Consider the following 21,303-nt stretch of genomic DNA (forward strand, 5'->3'; position numbering starts at 1 on the left):
GGTATAATAAGGAACAGCCTGCAATAATTACCTTACCTGCAATATAGGTCTCCAGCTGAGGACAGAAGAACTGATGAAGACCATACCCATTCGAGAAACTGTTGCTGGAGAGGCATTTTCGATGTTGTGGACCTCAAATAACAGTTTACATGAAGGAGACATAGGAATTCGATCTCCATTTGCAAGAGTGAGGGTCTTGTTATCATCCAAAACTGAATTTAAATTCTCAATCCAGATTGCGTCTACAGGACCATCTAAAACCAGAAACACATTTTCACCTGGAAAAATAACCAAAAGAGAGATAGTTCATATCACATTGCTGAAAAAACAAGAAAATAAGTGTAAAAAAGATGGTTTGGAACTTAAATGTCATATAAAAATTTATCTTATTTGTTGTTATTTCTGCCATCAATATGGATGCTCATTACTGAATAAATTGCATACTTAGTTAAGGAAATTTTTTTTAAACAATTGGTAGCAAATGAGGGTGCAAATATACATTTATCGCTTTGAATATTTGTTACCTTGGCTGGCTACGAGATAGAAACTATGCTATTGTCTCTCTCTACCCTCCCTCAACAGGACAGAGGGAGAGAATACAGTGAAAATTTTTGTGGGTTGAGATAAAGACTGGGACTTTGAGATAAAGACCAGTTGAGATAAAGACTTGAGAGCTGTCATAGACAAAACAGATTCAACTATTTTATTGCACTATTAAAAAACTATTTTATTGCAAATTAACAAAGGATTTGGATGATGAGAAGCAAAGACAAACACTAGAATACCTTTACCCCACTCCATTTTCCTTCTCCAAATTCAACCTCTTTCTTTACAACCTAATCTAACTCTTCATCCTTCCTCCTCCTGCCCCAGCCCTACTCCAGCAGCACAGGGCATTGGGGAATTTAGTGTTTCATTCCTAAAGTAAGGGTTCTATGAGCAACAAGAGCTATTGAGTTGTCACAGATCCCCTTCAAGTTAATGAAAACTATGCTCAGTCTTCTGTTCTTAAAATCTGATTGTTTTTCTTATACTTCAAAATATAAACATAGATGTAAGCACCTATGTTTTAGTAAATAAATTTTAGAATTCCAGTTTCATTTGGCATATGGAAATTTTCTAATAGAGAAAACATATGCATTTCCAATATAAGAAATTCAACTGCCTTTTAAAATTAACATCCTTTTACAAAGGTCCCCTAGATAAATTCCCTTTCTTTAATATATTTATTTTTTTCAGATACAAATTAAACACTGTGAAAAGGAATTTCAGTATGCCAATCCTAAAAAATACTGAAATATAAATACAGGCAATCCACATATATAAAACCATGACAATAACATAATTATAAAGATCGTGCCATTAGAACAAATTAATCTAATTTGTGATTTATCAGCTTCCAAGTAACACATCTACACTGTAGAACTGAAGTGGCAAGAAAATTATCTTTTTTTTTTTAATGTAGCTATACAACTGAAATAATAAATCTTTAAATTAGTGTCCTTTCTTAAGAGGTGTAATCTCATCTCATATGTTATTTGTAGTTTTCCTCAAGAGGAACATTTGTGAATTCAACATGCTTTTTTTCAATATATCATTCAAGATACATTTTTATGATATCAAATGAAAAGTATTTACATACCCTTTTTGGTTTTCAATGTTTTCCTCCATAGAGTAGAAAATATTCCATCTGTCCAGTCATTAGTTGCAGCATCTAGTTTTCCAAACATTTGAGGAGCAGTAATAGCTTTGGGGTTCATGCGCATTTCCTTATGAGGTTGGCCACATTCTGTGAGTGCTCTCATTAATACAGTTATGACCATAGTTTTTCCAGATCCACTAGGTCCAAGTGTCATCAATCCATGACGTACTAGATTCGTTTCATACAACTATTAACAAAATCAAAATATTTCAGTTTTAAAATCAAAATAAAAATAAATACATGCTCTTGAAAGATTTTTGCTTGCACTTAGTAGTGATTAAGATGTATTAGACAAATAAGTAATATGCTCAGGATTGAATTTAGCATGCATTTGCTCAATTTTAGTGTTTTGTGGAAGATTACATATCTTCAGTTCCTAATCTTTCTAGCACTAAGCAATTTCACTATAAATGATCCACAGAACTAAATCTTAACTAAACTTTTTTAAGCAGCCAGAAACAGTCTTACAAGATTTGAAAAAGGGTTTTCTGTATTATTCAAAAGGAAAAATTATAGTAGCAAAACATTAATGATACAGAAGTATGATTAATTACTGCAGTGCTGAATACCGGAGTATATGAAACAGACTGCACTTTCTCCAGAACTGTGTATGGGTTTAGTTTCAGGACAGTTTTCTACTGAATTTTCTATTTGTCTTTTAATATTAGCCTTAGGTTTGCTGTGGAAGTGTCAGTCTGCCCATACAAGTGTGAATGAATGGAATGGCACAAAACAGTGGTAGTCCTCCAGGGTGCCAAAATCTTGTAAGATGAAGCATATACAGTTTCTTCCTCTGCAAGCTGAATAAAGGCTTGTATCAGGATGAAGATCTACAAGCACCACTGTGCAAGTCACTTTCATTGGTCTTCCTAAGTACGGTGCACACACAACCTTCCGTTTGTCCCGTCGAATGTGCAGGCTCTTGGGTAAGACAGTGGTCTAGCCACAAACACATTGTTCTGACTCCTGATTGTGAAGAATGTTTTAGAAAAAAAAGTTTTACCTGAACAAGCTTAAGGTTCCATGGTGGATGGTTAACCAGCCCTGCCTCTTCAACCTGATGAGCTACTGCAGCCTGAAGTTCATCATAGGTACTGCTGTCCAACTGCAACCCCGGGAAGAGATCATTGATAAGACTCAGAAACAAAGGCTCATCTTCATCTATCTGAAACAAAAAATGTTATTAAATGTTTAAAGGATGGTTATCCAAAGAACGTTTCCAAATCAAAATTATTCTCTGTACTAAAAGAAAAAAGCAGTAATAAAATACTTTCTAGATACAGATGCTTACAGACTGCTAACAGGAGAGCTTGCTACAAAAGCAGCATTTTGAAAATGCCATCCACAAGCCATGCAAAAGAGAAATTCAGAATTGAAGGAAATTTCCCACTGAGGAGATGCTGGAGTGTATTTATAAAATTGTTTTGTAAACCACTTGCAGCATATATTGGAAAGAATATCCTATATGGCAAAAAATCTTTAAAAGTCTGATTTAGTGGATACTCATTATTCAATTTACTTATGGTACACTGGTCAGTCTGTCCACAAGTTAGGACACTGAAATTCACATGCAGAGGTAAGCCTTAATATTAATCTACTTGAACCTTTGCATAATGAACACTCTTTACAAGTCTAATAAACTCTCTATGCTGTTTAATGATAACGTGAAGGTTAGCATGTTTCATTTTTTAAAGAAAAGAATGTTTGAGATTTTTTTCTGATCTCATACAAAACCCATGAAATACCTATTAGACTTGCCTCTACATGGTGCTAAAATATTAAATTAGATTCTTACCAGCTTAGAAAGATTCATATCTCTTAACCCTCTCATGACTATACTTAATTCGTCTTCAGTTGGCCTAGCTCTCTTTTGAGCTCCAAGAGTCCTCAGTACTGAAAGGATATTCCTCAGACCAAAGTCATAATGGACCTAGAGAGTGGAAGAAGGCTTATGTATCAGTAACTAGCCCTCTATCTTTATTTCATCAATATATCAAACTTTACTTGCATATTTACTTGTATAGTACAGTTGTCCTGCCTGGAAAAGGTAGCTAAAATAGGCATAGTTGCTGCTGTTTAAGAATTATTCTGTTCAAACAAATGAAGGATAATAAGGTTGTTTTCAGGACTATGTGTGTGTGCTATAAGGTTTTTCTTTCCTAATTTAAATTTAATTGATTTAACCACTTATCATGCCACATAGAAAAAATTTTATAGCTCTGAATAATGGGGTTCTAAAAAACTAATAGTTCCATTCTAGACCATGTCTTTTCAACTAAGGCATCTTAAAGCACAGACTTCAGATCAAGGCAGTGCTATGGGGACATGAACTTAAACTAGATGTTTCTACTGTGGTTTCCAGTTTCCAATTTCCAACTACTCAGCCTAGCCCTGGATAATTCTTACAGAAAAATTATACTACTGGGATAAGTTTTGTCTGGCTGACATGTTTAGGCAGAGAACCTCATGCACTTGCACCTCATGCAACCTTGCATATGGCACTAAAAAGCATCATTTTTAACAAAAAGGCGCATGTACAACTACATATTCATGAATTAATGTAGGCATCTATTCAGAAATTTTATAGAGGTATTTGTTTATGTTACATTTAAAGTACTTCAATATTTTGTAAAAGGCATGGAAGTGATGTTTCAGAAACAATTTGCAGAACCCAATAAGTAGGAGGTTTTACTATGTAAATAAAAAGAGAAAAAGAATACATAACATTACCTGCTTAGTGAGCTGCTCCTCACAAAGTTTATAAAGAACAAAGAATTTCTTAGCCAACACCACATTATCAATAAATCCATAACTTGCAAGTTTAACCCTTATAATTATCTGAAATACAAATATTTGTATAAATTCCATTAGTTTCTCCTGAAGACAGCAAAGGTCAGCAAATTAAAACACAGTTTTTCCTTTCAGTTCAGTCAGGAATTATACCTGTCTATCTGGAACCATCATTGCAACAGTTCTAAACTGTATTTTGAGATTTTCTGGTAGTTCTTGACGTCCAGCATATCCAGGATTCTAAATAAGAAAACATAATGCATCATTATTATTTGCAATAGTCAAAATAGTCTCCTTTTAATTGTTTTATAAAAATAAATGCATGTATAAATACTTAGAGAAGTTCAGAGTTAGAAGTCTTGCTTATCAATTACTGTAATTTTAATCTCCCATAAAGTAATCTTGAATTGCTATCTGCCTTGGCATTAGGAAACATACACTTTAAAATTTCCTGCCCATGAGGTTACAGGAAATAGCGCTATGAAGCCTCAAGAATCCTATGGCAACAAGACAGCATATACTGAAAGTTAATATTATGGGAGACTGAAGATTTTTTACATGTCCATGTAGTCAAGACCTGTGTCCCTGAAAAATATCTTTCTTATATCTCCTTCTTTAAGTGAATGCTCCTTTTCTCCCCCCTCCCTACAGTATCTTCCTCATTAATAAAGTATTAATACTATTAAACTATTAATATGCTAATATTATTAAAACATTAATGAATTATTAATGCATTATTATTATAATTATTAAACATATGGTAGTTAAGCTTGTAAGTTCTTCAGTCCTGTCAGTGAGCACAGAGAATTCTGCAAGTTTGGTCAAACTCTTAGTCTGCATGGTGAATAGCAATACAGCAATTAAGGGACATAATTATGAACCCTTTCAATAATACTAAAGTCACAATGAAGGCATGCCATTCATGAATAATTATATTATTTATGTATTGTGCACTTTAACCTAATGCTATAGTGACTTTATTTTAGAAACAAAAGCAATTATTTTCACTGTGCCACTTAACCTCTATGTAGTATAATTTGCCACTTCTTTGAAATTATTACTACACTCACCATAGTTAGGAAAATTCCAAACTCTGGATTTAAATCTACACAGTCTCCATCAGAAAAAATGAACTGCTTTTTTTTTTCTTTTCTTGCTGTTAAAATAATATAGATTTGTTGTGCTGCTACTGACAAGACAGGCAACTCAATTCGATTGAATTCATCAAAACATCCCCAAGATCCAGACTGTGCAAGACCTAAAACAGGGAAAGAAAAAAGTATTATCTCTTGTCCTTCATGCATATTTGAATATCTGAAGTAAATTACTTTTCCTGCAAGTAATTAAATCATACTAGTTTTATTTATTGCCCTGTGGTCAAGGCCTATCTTCCTCCAATCCACCTTTTTCCATATCCTTCCGAATTAGTATTAGTTGATTTATACACAATGCTTAAAAGGGAATCAAAGTCTGAAAAAATATTTTTATAATTTTAGGCATTTGGTAAATATTTTTATAGATCATTCTGTGAATGTAGAGAACATTTTATTGTAGAGCACCATTCAATTATTTGCAAACAGCTGTACTCTTAGTGTAAAAAATTGAAAATAAGTGACTTAGAGCTACAAAACCTTAGTCCTAAATGTCACCAAAAAAGTCACTGTTTTTATTTTACCATTTTAAGTCCCCACTAAACAAATGTCTCGTAATAGTACAGGATACTAACAACATTCAAAGTGTGGATCTATCTATAAAAGAAAGAGAGAAACCTAGAGAAAGAAAAATAAATGAAAAGAGAAATCTAGAAGTACTGTATTAATAACAAGAATAGTTTTCTGTACAGGATTATTTTCACAGTCGCCTAATTTTTGTTTGGAAAAGTAACATGTATGTAGTAGCACCTAAGATAATTGTTTTTCCTTTCACAATGTTTTATAAGAAAGTCTCTAACAGCAGTTTTTCCCAAATTATATTAAAGTAGCAGCAAGCCATGTTTTTCTCTCGCGTATACTGAAAGCTTGCTATTTTTAATTGTGAATAATTTATGCAAGTCGTTTAGGGTTTATTCGTGTTTCGAAGTTAAGGTTAAATCACTTTAAAGACATTCTGTCACGGATTTTGTCACTCAAAGATTTTCTAAAATTGTAATGAATTTCAAATGGGCAGTATCTTTATAAACCCATAGCTTTAGCCACTTTTATGCCTCTTGCTTCCCAATATGTACAATACCATTACTCTGAAAAATTAGCTGACAGGAATCTCTTGAAGTTCAAGTCCCTTACCTAGAACAGAATAACCCCATGCAGCAGTACAAGCTCTATGCTGACTGCAATGCAAAGCAGTTCTGCAGAAAATGACTTGCTGTTCCATTTAACAACTAATTAGGCATGAATCAGAACTATGCCCTTGTAGCAAGGGAAGCCAGCTGCATACTGGGCAAGAATGTAGCCTGCAGGGTGAGGCGTATCAGTGTTCACCTCTACTCAGCACCTGTGAGATAGCAGCTGGAGTACCACTCTCACTTTGGGGTTTCCCAGCAGGGGAGAGACATTGATACATTTGCATGAGTGCATCAAGTGGCTGCTGCGATCGATCGTCAGCGGCTGGAGAGAGGACATGACACAGTGGCAGAGGCTGAGAGAACAACATTTGTTGAGTCTGAAGAGAAAGCAAAGGGAAAAGCCTATTGCTGTTGACAACTAGATAATAGGAAGCACTGAGAAATTGGAGTCAGGCTTGTTTCAGAGATGCAGAGGAAGAAGAGAAAACAACTGACACGTGTTTCGACATGAAAGATTCCAAGCCAGAGGAAGCATAATAAATGTGATGAGAACGATCAAGATCCAAGTAGAGGTGCTGCAGAACATCCATCCCTGGAGACAGTCAAAACCCAACATGAATAAGGTACTGAGTGAGCACCCTGCTCTACCTGCACCTGCTAAATGACCTGTGGAAGTCTCTTCTATCCTACAGGAAGAAGCCTTACCTTTGAAAATCCTGCCCAAACCTCTGAAGTCCATTTGATCTGAGCAGTTAAAGACTACTACGTATTTTCCCAAAGCTTTTCCCATGTCTTTCGTTGTTTCTGTTTTACCAGTTCCAGCTGGTCCTGCTGGAGCCCCTCCCATGTTCATTCCCAAAGCTTGTGCTAAAGTTATGTAGCACCTACAAATATAAATTGAAGTTAATCTATTAAATTATATTAAAGATAGAAATGCATATATATAAAATACAGCTCAAGTTATGCAATAGATTTTACAGCCTCTATGTTGAAATGCTACTTCTTCATAAAGCAATTCCATGGATTTCAGTGCAAGAAGTTCAGAAAGGTAAAAGGCACAAAATATAACATTTAAATGCTACTTATAAAAGAAAAAAATCTCCAACAAATTGAACAAACAACAAGAGAAAGAATCCCTGGTGTTAACAAGCTAAAAAATCAATGCACACTCCATAAAGGTATTTCTCATTAACTTTTTTGGCAGCTATAAAGAGCACATTCTGCTGCTGAATTCTGCTATGTCATTGTATTTTGCAGCATACTAACTTGTATACATTTAATTATGTTATCTTTGACTAAAACCTCAAGTGTGAAAGAATAAGGATATATGGGTGATCCCTTCCCATGCTGTGTGTAAGAAAGAGTTACAATTCTAGGCAAAGAAAGAACCCTAAGCTTTACCCCTTTTTTTTTTTTTTTTAAAGTCTTAAAAGGTCTAGACTACAGTTTTACTTATATATGAACCTTAGTTACGATTTCCATTCTTGGCAAGGTATAGAAGAGTAATACTGAAGGAATTAGCAATGGGTATCTTCACTGTCAAGTCAACATAGTTTGGACACATTCTAAATGAAGTATTTCTGGTTTTAATCCATAATTGAACAGAGTTTTAAAACTAACTGGTTCCTCAACTTAGTTTGAATCACTGTAATTTATTATGCCCAACTTGCACTGCAGGAACTTTCTTGCTTTCTATACAATAGGGAGCTCTGAAGTGACAGGAAGGCTTTCTCTCTGCCATTCTACTTCAATCAATTTTGGGGTAGAGTTTAAAAATTTTATATCAAAAATTCTCAGTTGCTGAGGGCAATACAGTTCACTGAACTGTACTGAACTTTCCATATTGTCACAACAGCAGCTCTACCTCTTCTGGAGAAATAAAGGTATTTAAAAAGTCATAGAAGCACATACACCACACAGATATCAAAGTAAATGATTGTAGGTTGGAAATTGTTTTTATTTCTTGAGGGGATCTTTTTGCAAGTGAAGTATCTCTTGGTCTTCTATTTTCTCATTTGGTTTCAAGTGATACATCAAGAAAAGATCAAAAGGAGAAATAATTTGGACAAGGAAGGAAGCAAAGATAGTCCCAAGAGGAAAAGGGAAATATAGTTCTTTGTTAAGCCACATTTGAAACAAAGTGACCTTTTACTTGCCTGGCTACAGAAGAAGGAAGGTGAGTGCACACACCTTTTTCTTAGACTTTCAAAGAAGCCACAGAATCTTTACAGAATCTCTTATTACGAAATTTGAAATATTTGACCTAACCTTCTCTTCAGTATACTGCTAAACTATATGTTACTATATAACCTCAAAACAATTAATTTGTTATTAGATATTCTTTTTAAGACTGTGATAAAGGCAGTGATAAAGGAAGTAGCAAGACTACAGAGTAGTGAGACTCTATTTTACATTTTCTAAGAGTATATTAAGCAAATGTATGAGGATGCTTTCAGCTCACAGGACTTTACTCAGATTGTATCTCTTTAGAGATAAATATTAAATAAACACTATAGATTTTGAAAGTATTCCTTATCTATAATTGCTTTTCTAACCTGTCTGTAAGAGGTGTTATAACCAGACGATCAGTGCAACCCAGAAATTCATTTTGGTAAATAAAATCAACATCTGTAATTGATACGATGACGTGATCATAATCCTCTTTATAGTAGAATCTAGACTGCTTTAACCACTCAAAGTCAGTTGGTGTTTTGATGTTCATTTTTACCTTAAAAGAAAGTAAAATATATGTTATAACCAAGCATCTATACTTACTGCCTTTACCAGCTGTGATAAAATACTTATTTGTATGTGAATAATAAGTGATTACTCAGATTAAAGTTCCTGTGTAGGTAAACTTATATTCAATAAGTATGACATAATATGTTCAGATGTATGCTAAACTGATATTAAGAAGTGTTCTGATCACTTAACCCAATCATTTCAACATCTGTGTTATTAGAAAAATCTTAAACTGCTTTGGCAGGGCAGTCTACTTTCCAAGTGAGAAATGCAAATAGCATACCACTAAATCCTCCAAATTGCAACAAAGGGTGTGATGAGGGAAGGATGTGACTGAGGCAGAGAAGTAATGCCGTATAACCTAAACAGCCTCTGGAAATATATGAGGGACAGTGTTGAAGGATGCCATTCCCCAAAGAATGAAGGAACAGTAACAACTTAGCACAATCTCAAAACTTCAAGTGTAGGATTGCATCTATCTGCTGATTTTAGTAGGTTTCTTTTTTTCTTTTAGTTCTATGTAGTCTCCTTGGGAATGTGCAGCTGTGTGCCAACTGAACTTCTGAAAAGTCATGAGGAAATGATGTTACAGCTACAATGTCCTCAGCAGTCTCAGCTTCTTAAGTTATTCAAGTAAGAGTAGTACAACCCTTTTTCAAAGAAAAGAAATACTTTGTTTTGTCTACAAAAAAAAAAAAAAACAACTCTATAGGAAGACATGAAAAATCTAAATATTCTAAGAAAACTGTAAACATTTGGCAAAAATATTTAGTAGAACTAATTAATATTATTCTAGTTTAAGTAAAATTGTATTATTTTTACTGTGGTGAGATTATGGACATCTTTCTCTTACATATGCATACACATGTAACTATAGCTACCACATATAAGGAAGAGTATTATGACAGAAAATGCATTTAGCTGTCAGAAATCATATATATACCAAATCATCAAAAATATCACGCTGATGCACATGAATGGTAATAAGTGTTTCAAATTTCACTCTCTCAAACTTGGAAAGATCCTGTGTGGTCTGGCCAATCAATGTATTCAGAATATCCAGAAATCTAGCATTGGTTACATCCATTATTTTTTTGTCATCTTTAGCATTACGTAGAGCTTCTTCTCCATCACGTGTCCACAATATTTGAATTCCCAGTAATCCAACCTAAAAATATAATACATGAAAAATATACAAATTAATCACTTGTTGAACTCTAGCTGTGTTACATAAAGCTTAGTTATAATATGAATGATGAATTATGATGTAGACAGTTCCAAAATATCACTATATCCAACATTAATCTATCCCACCAGGACACCTTGCTTGAATTAATTGGCTCTGCTGCACAACCTGCTGAGAAAGCATTTTAAAATTTTACAAAAATTTGTCACATAGTGAGATACACTCAGACTAAGGACTAATGTCAGTTTCCCTTCTAATCCTTTAGAAGACTCCAGTAATACATACCTAAAGTTGCTCTAGGGGAAGAAGACCTTCTGAAAATTTTCCATTGCCAATTTGTAACTAATTAAAGAACATTAAATTGCTGTGAATTTTCACTGAACATGGGATGGCTTGCCTTCTATGTCATGCCCAGAGTACAGCCTAGAGCACATTGAACTACAAGTTATTTTGCTTCCAAATAAATATCAAGAGTTATAGAATGTTGTACATAAATTACTGTTTCAGATTGGTTTTGATTTACAGTACCCACAACAAAAGATGAAAGACAATCTCTGTATCCCTTTATTACCCACATTTCTATATTCACAAAGGACAAAGCCCTAAAAATTTTACTAAACATCTCTTTCTACTTTTCTGCCTCCCTATAACTGTAGTGAGTTCATGGTTACAAATTTGTGTATTAGAAGACAGCCTGATGATTTGAAATGGTGAGTTACCATAGGTAGAGTCTAAAAAAGATTAATTTTATTATTGACTAATTTAATTAGTCAATGGAAAACAAAAAATAAATAAAATAAATATTTGGATGTGACAACTTCATGCTATCTATAACAGCATTTTCTGAGCCAGGAATAAGACAGCTTGAAGAAAACATTTCATTTGTCAGTATTTTGCCCAAATTCTTCTCTCTTCTCTAACACAGCTTTTCTTTTTAAGAATTTCTTGGCCAAACTCTCCCAACACAAACAATTTTTTGAGCAGAAGAACCTAGCAAGATGTGAGAAAAGATCTTTGCAGCTGATAGTAAAGCTGCATCAAAATATCTGACATGAAACAAGACAGTCTATATTTGTTTAAGGTAGTGAAAATTTTCAAATAAACACTGCTGAGACAATACCCAATTACATCATAAATACAGCTTTAGGATAATTCTATTAAATGTTTAAATATATTGATTTTAAAAAATAGCAACATAATAACCATTTTTAATATCTGCAGAATTTTTATTAAAAATTACACCCAGCACTGTACCAGTCAGCAAATTACAGATTCAGAATTCATACAGAGTGGGAAACAGTTCAGTAATTTTTAATGAAGTTTATGAATTATCAGTAAGATGGAGGAGTTTCTAGAATCCTTCAACATAGCCTTGTACTAGGACTGCATTATCATAGTGACAAATATATGAACTATGAGGTAAATCTTGTTAATTATGAGATAATCATAATCACAGCTCTTGCAAACTTAAATTATGAGATACATCAATCTGCACATGCAAATTTATTTGCAGCTGAAAGGGATTAAAAATCCATTACAGAAAATATAAGCCGTACTTTACCTTCTCTGAGAAAATTGAAAAAACTAAATTGAAAGTAGATGGCAAGAAAAATATTATGCTATATACTGGGTATTAAAATCAAAGTGATTTAGAATTACCTTCTACTGACCAGATCCTTCCCCTTGTTTTCTCTATGAAAACTTCCTCATACAGACAATCCCACATGCTCTTTACCTTCCACCTGTCCCCAGATACATCCCAGACTGCAGACACATATCCACATCTCATATTCTTACCTGTGCTGGGAATTGATTAAGAAAATTCAACAACTGATATTCTGGGTCACTAATTTGGTAAAATGCTGCCCTAATTATGCTATGTAATGACTTCTGCTGCATTTGCAATAAAATCTTCAACCAAATTTCTACTGGTCCTTTTGCAACCACTGGAGTATCCAACTGTAAAATAATGAATGTAAACGTATAAAATAGAACATATTTACCAACATTCAGATCAAGAATATGAGTCACTACAGTTGCTAAATTTCTATTCATGACAGTTACAGATATTACTTCAATTCATATCCAAACAATTTATTTAATGATGACATATTCTAGTCTTGTTAACAACAATCCTTGAAATATTTATAATTAGCCTAATACATCTTATATGTTCCATAATAAAATTATTTTTCTATTAATGCTTCTAGAAAAAAATCAGATAATTACTGAAATTTTTTCTCCTTCTCTTGATATAACTGCCAGTATGCGATCATAATCCTTTGGGTGAAACTCTACTTCATTTATGTTGTCAGATATGGAAGTCAGATGTGGCTGTAAGGATAATTCAAGAGTTATTAAATGTAAATATTTAGCATTAGCAAACAGAAAAAAAAAAAACTCAAATAAGGTTATCCTGCAAAATTAATCTAAACCTACAGATGAATTTCTGGCCATCTGTAGGTAACAATTACAGAAATGGTTGTGTAGAGTTTTATCTCTGTCTACAGTTTGCAGAAATGATCTAGCAGAGATCAGCTGGCTTATCTCAATCAACCCTCAGTAACAGTCTAGACCAGATGAATTTTGCAATAAGTGAAGCAGGAAAGCCTCACAACATCCTTTTATTAGTTTAGTTGGGAAAGAAACCACCAGCAGATCACTTGATCAAACCATGTTCTAGTGTTCTGAATTCTGAAGATTGTTTTGAATTCATTCAGGTATCCATTTCACACATTTTAAAGAGTTGAGAGCAAGAAACTAATTTTTTTTTCAAATAAACTTTATAAAAAGAAAATGTTTACATCCCATTTTATTAAATGTCTCTCTTTATTCTAATTTTTTCTTATAAGTAGAAAAAAAATCATTGTGTTCATACCTGGATTGTATGAGAATCACTTGCTTGTCCAAGAATTTCAACAAGTGCAGGATCAGAAATAAAAAAGAATCTTGGAAACAGCAATCTTTTCTTCTCTAAATATCTTTAAAATTGAACAAGATTTTTATTAAACCATTTCAGGTTGCAATTTTTTCTATATAGGGGTGTAAGTAAGACTGAAATACAATTGATGCTTCATACAAATTATTTGCAATATAGTAAAGCAGTAAAAATCAAACAATTCATACCCTGTAAGTGATTTCTGACATACTTCCAACTGTTCATGTAAGTAAGGGAGAAGTTGCTCCATAGTATCATCTCCAACACAGCAGGCAACTACGTTTGTGTTTTCATGAGCTCGTTGCATTATTTTAACCCATGATTTGTCAATATTCTGAAATCTCTTTGCTTCCTATATATAGAAAAACCAAAGCATAATCTGTTGAAAATTATAGTACAGAAAGCTTTTAGTACACAATATTAGGCAAGCATTGTAAATTTTACCTGGGGTAACTCTTTTGCAATATCTCCTGCTACAAAAACAGCTTCAAGATAAATCCAGAGGTTCTGCACAACCAGCCATTCTTCAATTATACGTGAAGAGTTGCTTAGCTTAGAAACCCAGCTCTGAATTTTCTTTTTAAATGCCATGTTGTATCTAAAAGTGTAGAGGAGTATAAACTATTTAATTCTAAATAAAGCTATTATAAAATAAATACTTACATTGGTGAAAAACCCCAAACCTAGAACAAACTAACTCTTGTTTCACTCAGAACAAGAACAACATTATGGAAAGATTTTAGCAGCGTGGTTGCATTCAAGTATTTTGAGACAAAAGTTGTCTTAATTGAATATGCATTGAAGTCTTTCTCATAAGGAGGTTTTTCACAGGCCTTGTAATATTTTGCTTCATTAAAAAACATTTCATTCAAATTTACTGCTAATTTAGCTTAATAATAGTATTGTTACTATTGCAGTATATTTCTGAAAATGCTGTACATGAACAATGCCAAGTACCTATTGGACAGTAGAGAATCCAGAATCATTAAACTGTCCTCCATCAATACCATAATTTCTGCTGATTCAGTTCCCTTTAACAGTAACTCTCCTCTTGCTTTGAGCTGTGCAAAGCTCAGATTTTGGGCTCCCCAGATTTCAGCTACTTGATTCAGTTTGGCCTCTATATCCTTTTCCTTCATAGCAGATATGCATATATCCTGCAAAGAAAGAACCTCTTTTTATACTCTCTAGTCTTGTGAAATGAATTTCCTAATACTGCACATCCAGTCATAGACTATCAAAAAATACAGATATCACACTACTAATGTTACTCACTCAAATTATTTGTATGGATACCTGAAAAAAATGCACTTTTTGAAATGGATGGATATGTATTTTCGGTGGCTTCACATTTTGCTATTTCTGTGTAAAAAAGATTTTTGGATCATAATTTCCACAAGGCTGAGAAGGGGTAGTGATTAGACTCATCACCAGATGAACTCTGACTCTTACCACATTTCAGTTTATAGAATCACAGAATCTAAGAATAGTTTAAGTTGGAAAGTCCAACATTCTATTCAAATCAGAGCTTAATTAAAAATTAAGCAGATCACCTTGGAATGCTTCCATATAGATAAAGTATAGATATAATAAGTTTCTGCATATGTATTTACCCTACAAAACCATAAATCAACAACAGAGGTAAAAAATTATATGACCATGACCATATAAAGTTTTGTTCAAGGATTTTTTCCTGCCTAAAAGGAGCTAAGAAAATCATGAAAAATAATGACAGGAGGAATGTGAAGAGATTATCTAAAAATCAGGCTCTAGAGATTCCAGCTGCTACCTCTACATTTGCTCACATAGATAAGAGCTTCTAAATAAAACACAGATTATTTTAAACCAGTGTGGTTTGATTGAGAGTCGAGAACTTTAATGAAGTAATTCTTTTTAAAGGGAATAGCAATTTTATAAGCAATCACATTAATTTTGCTGACAACTGAAAAGGAACAAGGAGGGGAAAAACATATGTACCTACCTCAATATCTTCCTTATTTTGAAGAATTGGTGCTTCCATGATGTTTCGAAGGCAAAAGGTCTCAGACTCTACATCAAAATGATATCCTGTTGTTTCAGAAATACGCTCCCAGTGTCTTTGCTTCATTGCTTTGTCAGACATCATTTCCAGCAAAGAACAACACTCAATAAAATCTTCAATTCTTTTCTTGAGATCTGAAAATGCTTGCCAGTGGTGGAGGCCTTTTGGTAGTCTACGGCACCTGCAGTTAAATTAAAGTGATACAGTAGTAAATGTCCCTTCTGTGAAAAACAGAAGTGTTTAAACAAGGAGAAATTATGTGGATTGTATTAAGGTCAACATTTTCTATGTCAGCTAGCCTACCTGTTTAGGAAAACTAATACAAATACCCTACTTAAAAATCATAATATTTAATAGTGTCAAACACTGGTATTTTCCCTGCAAATAAAGGAAATAAAAAATATTGTAGTTTCTGTTAAAACACAGTTATCTCCTGCGTATCATCAAAAACTCTTTATTGGAAAAAAGAACAAAGAAAAATATTGGTTAAATTATTTAAATTTCACACATTAAATCATTGTACAAATACAATATTTACTTCAATTCAATAGACATGGCACTTATTAACATACTAGTTTGGAGACAGACATGAAAATGAGATAAACATGACTGCCTCCTCCACTTTTGATTAGTGGTTCTGAAACCATTCACGAATGAAAACTACATATTTCTAGTGTGGAAAAATACCTGAGAACAGTTAAATAAATATCCACCTCTTTGACCACACTTTTAAAGAGCCAACACACCAAGAACCGAGCAGGTGACCTACCACAGGAATACCCTACTGCAAATGGTAAAATATATCGTTATCAGGAAAAACAATAAATCCTTGGTTTTGAAACCATTAACATTGATTCCTCTATCTCCCACTGATTACTGTTCCCAGTAATCAGGAAAAATACAGCAGAATGTATGTGAACTATGTCAGTGCTGGGTGGTTTGTCAGTATGTTCGTGTTGGTTAGCTCCCCGCTTGATGTCAAATTGGATGTTTAACACCTGCCTACCTTTCTCTGAGGGAGATGCAATTGGATGCAAAATTTAAAATCAAGGGGCTAATAATCCCATCTGAAGAACTTAGCTTTTACTAATAAGATTTCAACCCTCCTAACTTTTTGACTGGTTTAGCTAATGAGATCAGCACCTCAACTGATCATATGCCCTTCTGTTATCAAAGCTTCAGGTAAAAGGCTGCTTAATTAGAAATACAGTGTTAATTCATTCCTTCTTGAATAATCCTATTGTTTACAACAAACCTTATTCATGGAGGTTTTGCTAAACATATCAATGGCTTTTCTGAACTCACCTAAATCTTAATGCACTTAACATCTGTTACTATTCATATGTTAAACATACCTGGTTTGATAATCCATAAGTTCATTACTGATCTTTTCAATATCTACCTCTGTCCAAAGTATGTCATAGTAACCATTGATAGTGCTTATTACAGTATCATATAATCCATACAATTTCTGCAGCAAGCCTAACTCCTTCCTGGGAAAAAAGAAGCAATTATGCCAGTAATTTCAATCAGCTCTCCGGATATCTCATGGTATTGACATACATTATATATGAAATAATAATACAAAATATAGAGGTAGGCAGAGTATGTTTCCTAATGTAGAAAAGAATACTTCATCAAAAAGAATCCACAAAAAAGAGCAGATAGTTGGTGCTAAGGACCTAACATCCACAATGAACATATTTGGAGGAAGTTTTGCTTTTGCCTAGTTCTCCAAAACCCCCATTAGTCCAAAAGAAACCTAGGTTATATTCCCTGAGATGGCTCTGCAGTGCAAAGCTGAGCATGGCAGGTGGAAACAAACTGTCAATTTACTTAGATGCACTCTCTGAATCTGAACTAAAACTCTGATCCAAAACCACACAGAAACAGTGAGATCCTCCTCTAGTGTGATTCATCATCAAAGCAAAAACCAGAATCTGATCATCATTGGTACAGCTGCTCAAAAAAATTCAGACTTTCATAAAAGCTGTAGTTAAATTTTTCTTATATCACAATAGAATGACCTTTCTTTACATTTTCTTCCTCACTTTCTATCATATCTTAATATATAAATACATTTTTAAATTTCTATTTAGGTCTAGAACAGGGCATATTGATGCTTTATATAGTATTTATACACAGTAAAATCATCTGGTATCATTCTCTTACAATAATAAATAAGTAATTTTTTCAAAATTAACAAATTCAACATTAACAAATTAGAATGAATAAATTCATTAGAACATTTAGAATTTTGTGTATTTCTTTATTTATTCAAGGCAATGGAAAACTTGCATATTCTAATATTTCTGCCTTTGGTGTAAGCCTAAGACTTTCTAACATACTTAGTAACATACTTAAGGCAACCATATTTCCACAGTTACCTGACTTTATGCAGAATGTCATACTCTGTGACAGGCAATCCAAACAACCGTTCACCAGACGAGTATGTGATAAACTTTCTCCACAGCTCATCAAAGTTAGCCTGATTAAGTTGTTTCATATGGACCAAATGAAAAGATAAGCTTATAAGTTTTAACTTAAAATTGCCAAAAAAATAAACTGTTTCAAACTTCTATTAAGCCTATTAGAAGTATATGTAAAATATCTGAAAATATATTTGATCTAAACAAACATATAGCTTGAAGAAAAACACCAGAGTGCCAAAGAACGCAATTACTTTCAGACTATAACTGCTGTCCAAAAGAATATGATCACCAGAGAAAAATGGAAAGAAGAATGATTTTTGCAACTAGTATCCAAAAGTACAGAACACTCTCTTGGCAAAATAAGAAACACAGCAAATTTAACCAGAACCATTCAATTTTCAGTACATATTAGATGTTTTAGAAGGATTAAGGACTTTCTGTCAGTCATTCAGTTGACAAACTCTGAATTTACTTTATACAATCTATAAAATATATTTGACTGACAAAAGTACTATTCAAGTACTATAACTTGCAGAAAAAAGAAGGATTAAAACTAGAGAAAATACTGCTCCTGGACATATGAATTAAGATTCATAACAAATAAATAACAAGTTGAAAGACAATTATCTAATGAAAAATGTGATCTTTGAAAGATTACAAAATTGGCTCATGACTGCTTTGTAACCTGGTCTATTTTCAGCCACTATGAAGGAGTCATAATTGACTCTTCCCGATTCTACTGCTTTTCTTACGTCAAACAGATAATTTCTTCTCACAAAATATGAATAGTGAAGAAAAGTTACAGATCAATCAATCAATCATTCCACATGAAGGAAAACATCGTGTGAGAGAAACTATAGATAACATTATATTATAAGGAACATCCAAATTATAATTTGGTAAACTTGCTATGATAAGCAAGAGCAGTTTTTATTATTTAGTTGCAAATTCAACAGTTTACTTTCTTACCTGAAAGATCTGCAGCCTCTTACTGGCTTCCTGAGGTGGAATGCTTGGAACCATAGGCCCTTCCTATCAAATAAGCAATTAACAAAAATGGAATATTAATTCTCAAGGTGACTGAAAGCCACTCTATATTTACAGACCATTACAGAATACATATTTTTATTAGTCAAACTCCAATCAAGTCATTCAAGTCATGTAGCTTGGTAATTCAGTACTTAGAGTGATAAATCTAAGAAGAGGTAATAATTTCTATGTTAAATTATGAAAATAAATATGAAAATTCTTTACCTTAATTAAACTTAATAAGATTAGACTCTAACTTTTCATACTTCCTCATTTTGCTGAAAATAACAAAACCTAGACAGTCGTCCTTTCTAATGCTGGTGTGTGTGCAAAGATGCCACAACATGTAGTTCAGTTTCTAAATTAATTTGTAATTTATAATCACAATTTCATTACAAGTTGCATCACTGGTGCTTCTTTTCTTTCTTTATAGAGTTGCGTGCACTTGTATTTCTTCATACTGAAAAGTTTGATCTACAGTGATGACCGCTTAGCAACCAAGGCATCAAACATCAGTAGCTGTGCAGAATAAAATTCTGACACCCAACTCCTGCAAACCAAAATAGTACTAAATTCATTTACCATTTCATAAGCTGTTTCAAAGTGTGATACATCCTCCTGAAAAACTGCAACTGCTTCTAGCAATTCACTCTTAAACTTGGGCTGAACTTCAACCAACTCATCTTGAACTGCAATCTAACATTGAAAAGATAAAAATAAAAGTTATTTTTGTAAGAATAAGGAACAGATATTTGAGTTAGTTATAAATATAAATTATTAATAAAACATCTCAAATTTTGGAACAGAAGTTGATTATTTGAAGCTAAATACATTTTTTGTCCTTTTATGGTGCTATATGTTCAATTTTTGAGAGGAAAGGTGAGGGATAAACCAAACCACCTCAATCAAAAACTATAACAAAATCTTGCATTGACCTTTAAAGGAATGTGTTTCATTACAAGGGGGTGGTGGAACAAGATCCTATTATCTTTCTTTCATCCCTCCAAAAAATCTCAACCCCCAAGCTAATAGAGTCATCTTCCTCACACAGGGCTCAGCCTTCTCTTTAACAATTTTTTTTTTTTACCAAAATTTTGAGAGAAATAGCCAAGAGCTGAACAAAAATATAAAACATACTCTTTAGTCCTTTCCTGAGTGGACTGTGGAATAGGATGTAACTTAATTGATTCAACAAAATATCTACGTATTTCCATCTAAACACCTTAATTACATAAAATACTCAATAAACAGAGTTTTTGAGGGATAAGACTGTCCTAAATCATAAAGCTGACTGTACAACCTCTGCTTAGGCATAAAGGCACTGGCAGAGTACACACTTCTCAGAAAAATGTAACTTAACGGTAATAAACTCCCTGATCATACAAGAATGACACAAAAACTGGAAATGAAGGAGAGAAGAACCAGCATTTTCTTGCAGGTTTTATAAGTATATCTCAAAACTACAATAATATTTAAATATGAAAGTTATCTATAAAAATGAAATTAGAAAATGAACATACTAATAGAAGATAAAGACACTCCTGCACAACTGATGTCAAGAGTGAGAAGTCAAAAGACAATGGACAATTGGTCTTACACTCTCATTTATGACCTGAAGAAATTCACATGTTTTCCACAAATGGAAAATAACATAATTTTATGTACTTACAGCTTGGGTTTTTAATTTATTAAAAGCATATCTCATTGAATCAACACCATCTGATTCCTCTTTTGTAATTTCCACATTAAATGCATTTAAAATGCCATAGGCTTCCTAGATGAAAAAAAAATCAAAACCAACTTAGGAATATATTATAAGTTCATTTGAGGAAACATAGACCAAATTTGCAAAAAAAATTTCAAAGAAAAACTGTTCTTATATTTTAGGTATAATTGTTTTTTTTAGTTTTGGGGTTTTTTTCTAATAAGAATGAGGAATGAAGAACTAGGGAAAAACAGCAAATACTATTTCTTCAAAGATGCCTTGGATGAAATTCTAGGAATACATTTACAAACACCATAGTTTTAATATCAGAAAATATAAAATGTTATCATGTCAATTAATTTTATTTGCAATTATCTACATTCCACTTGAATGCAGATTTTGATTAATTTTCTCTAACTCTGAATAACTGAGCACATTAAGTTACACATCTATAAAT

The 21,303-nt window shown here is 33.1% G+C and overlaps 1 protein-coding gene across 1 annotated transcript in view; it reads right to left on the reverse strand.

The window, feature by feature from the left end:
- DNAH8 (dynein axonemal heavy chain 8) overlaps positions 1-21,303 on the reverse strand; it is a 118,508-nt gene that overhangs the window by 56,963 nt on the left and 40,242 nt on the right. Inside the window, exons 30-51 of the mRNA XM_077781753.1 lie at positions 20,811-20,915; positions 19,724-19,837; positions 19,082-19,144; positions 18,068-18,168; positions 17,036-17,173; positions 15,621-15,861; positions 14,597-14,796; positions 14,084-14,237; positions 13,828-13,991; positions 13,580-13,682; positions 12,931-13,035; positions 12,499-12,660; positions 10,459-10,683; positions 9,329-9,501; positions 7,479-7,657; positions 5,563-5,750; positions 4,646-4,732; positions 4,433-4,540; positions 3,498-3,632; positions 2,706-2,867; positions 1,643-1,889; positions 37-278 (exon numbers count right to left, since the gene is read on the reverse strand). Of these exons, the coding sequence (XP_077637879.1) occupies positions 37-278; positions 1,643-1,889; positions 2,706-2,867; positions 3,498-3,632; positions 4,433-4,540; positions 4,646-4,732; positions 5,563-5,750; positions 7,479-7,657; positions 9,329-9,501; positions 10,459-10,683; positions 12,499-12,660; positions 12,931-13,035; positions 13,580-13,682; positions 13,828-13,991; positions 14,084-14,237; positions 14,597-14,796; positions 15,621-15,861; positions 17,036-17,173; positions 18,068-18,168; positions 19,082-19,144; positions 19,724-19,837; positions 20,811-20,915 (3,396 nt within the window). The remainder of the gene's footprint in view (positions 1-36; positions 279-1,642; positions 1,890-2,705; positions 2,868-3,497; positions 3,633-4,432; positions 4,541-4,645; positions 4,733-5,562; positions 5,751-7,478; positions 7,658-9,328; positions 9,502-10,458; positions 10,684-12,498; positions 12,661-12,930; positions 13,036-13,579; positions 13,683-13,827; positions 13,992-14,083; positions 14,238-14,596; positions 14,797-15,620; positions 15,862-17,035; positions 17,174-18,067; positions 18,169-19,081; positions 19,145-19,723; positions 19,838-20,810; positions 20,916-21,303) is intronic.

This window comes from Lonchura striata, chromosome 3 (genome assembly GCF_046129695.1).
Source record: "Lonchura striata isolate bLonStr1 chromosome 3, bLonStr1.mat, whole genome shotgun sequence".
Lineage (NCBI taxonomy): Eukaryota > Metazoa > Chordata > Aves > Passeriformes > Estrildidae > Lonchura > Lonchura striata.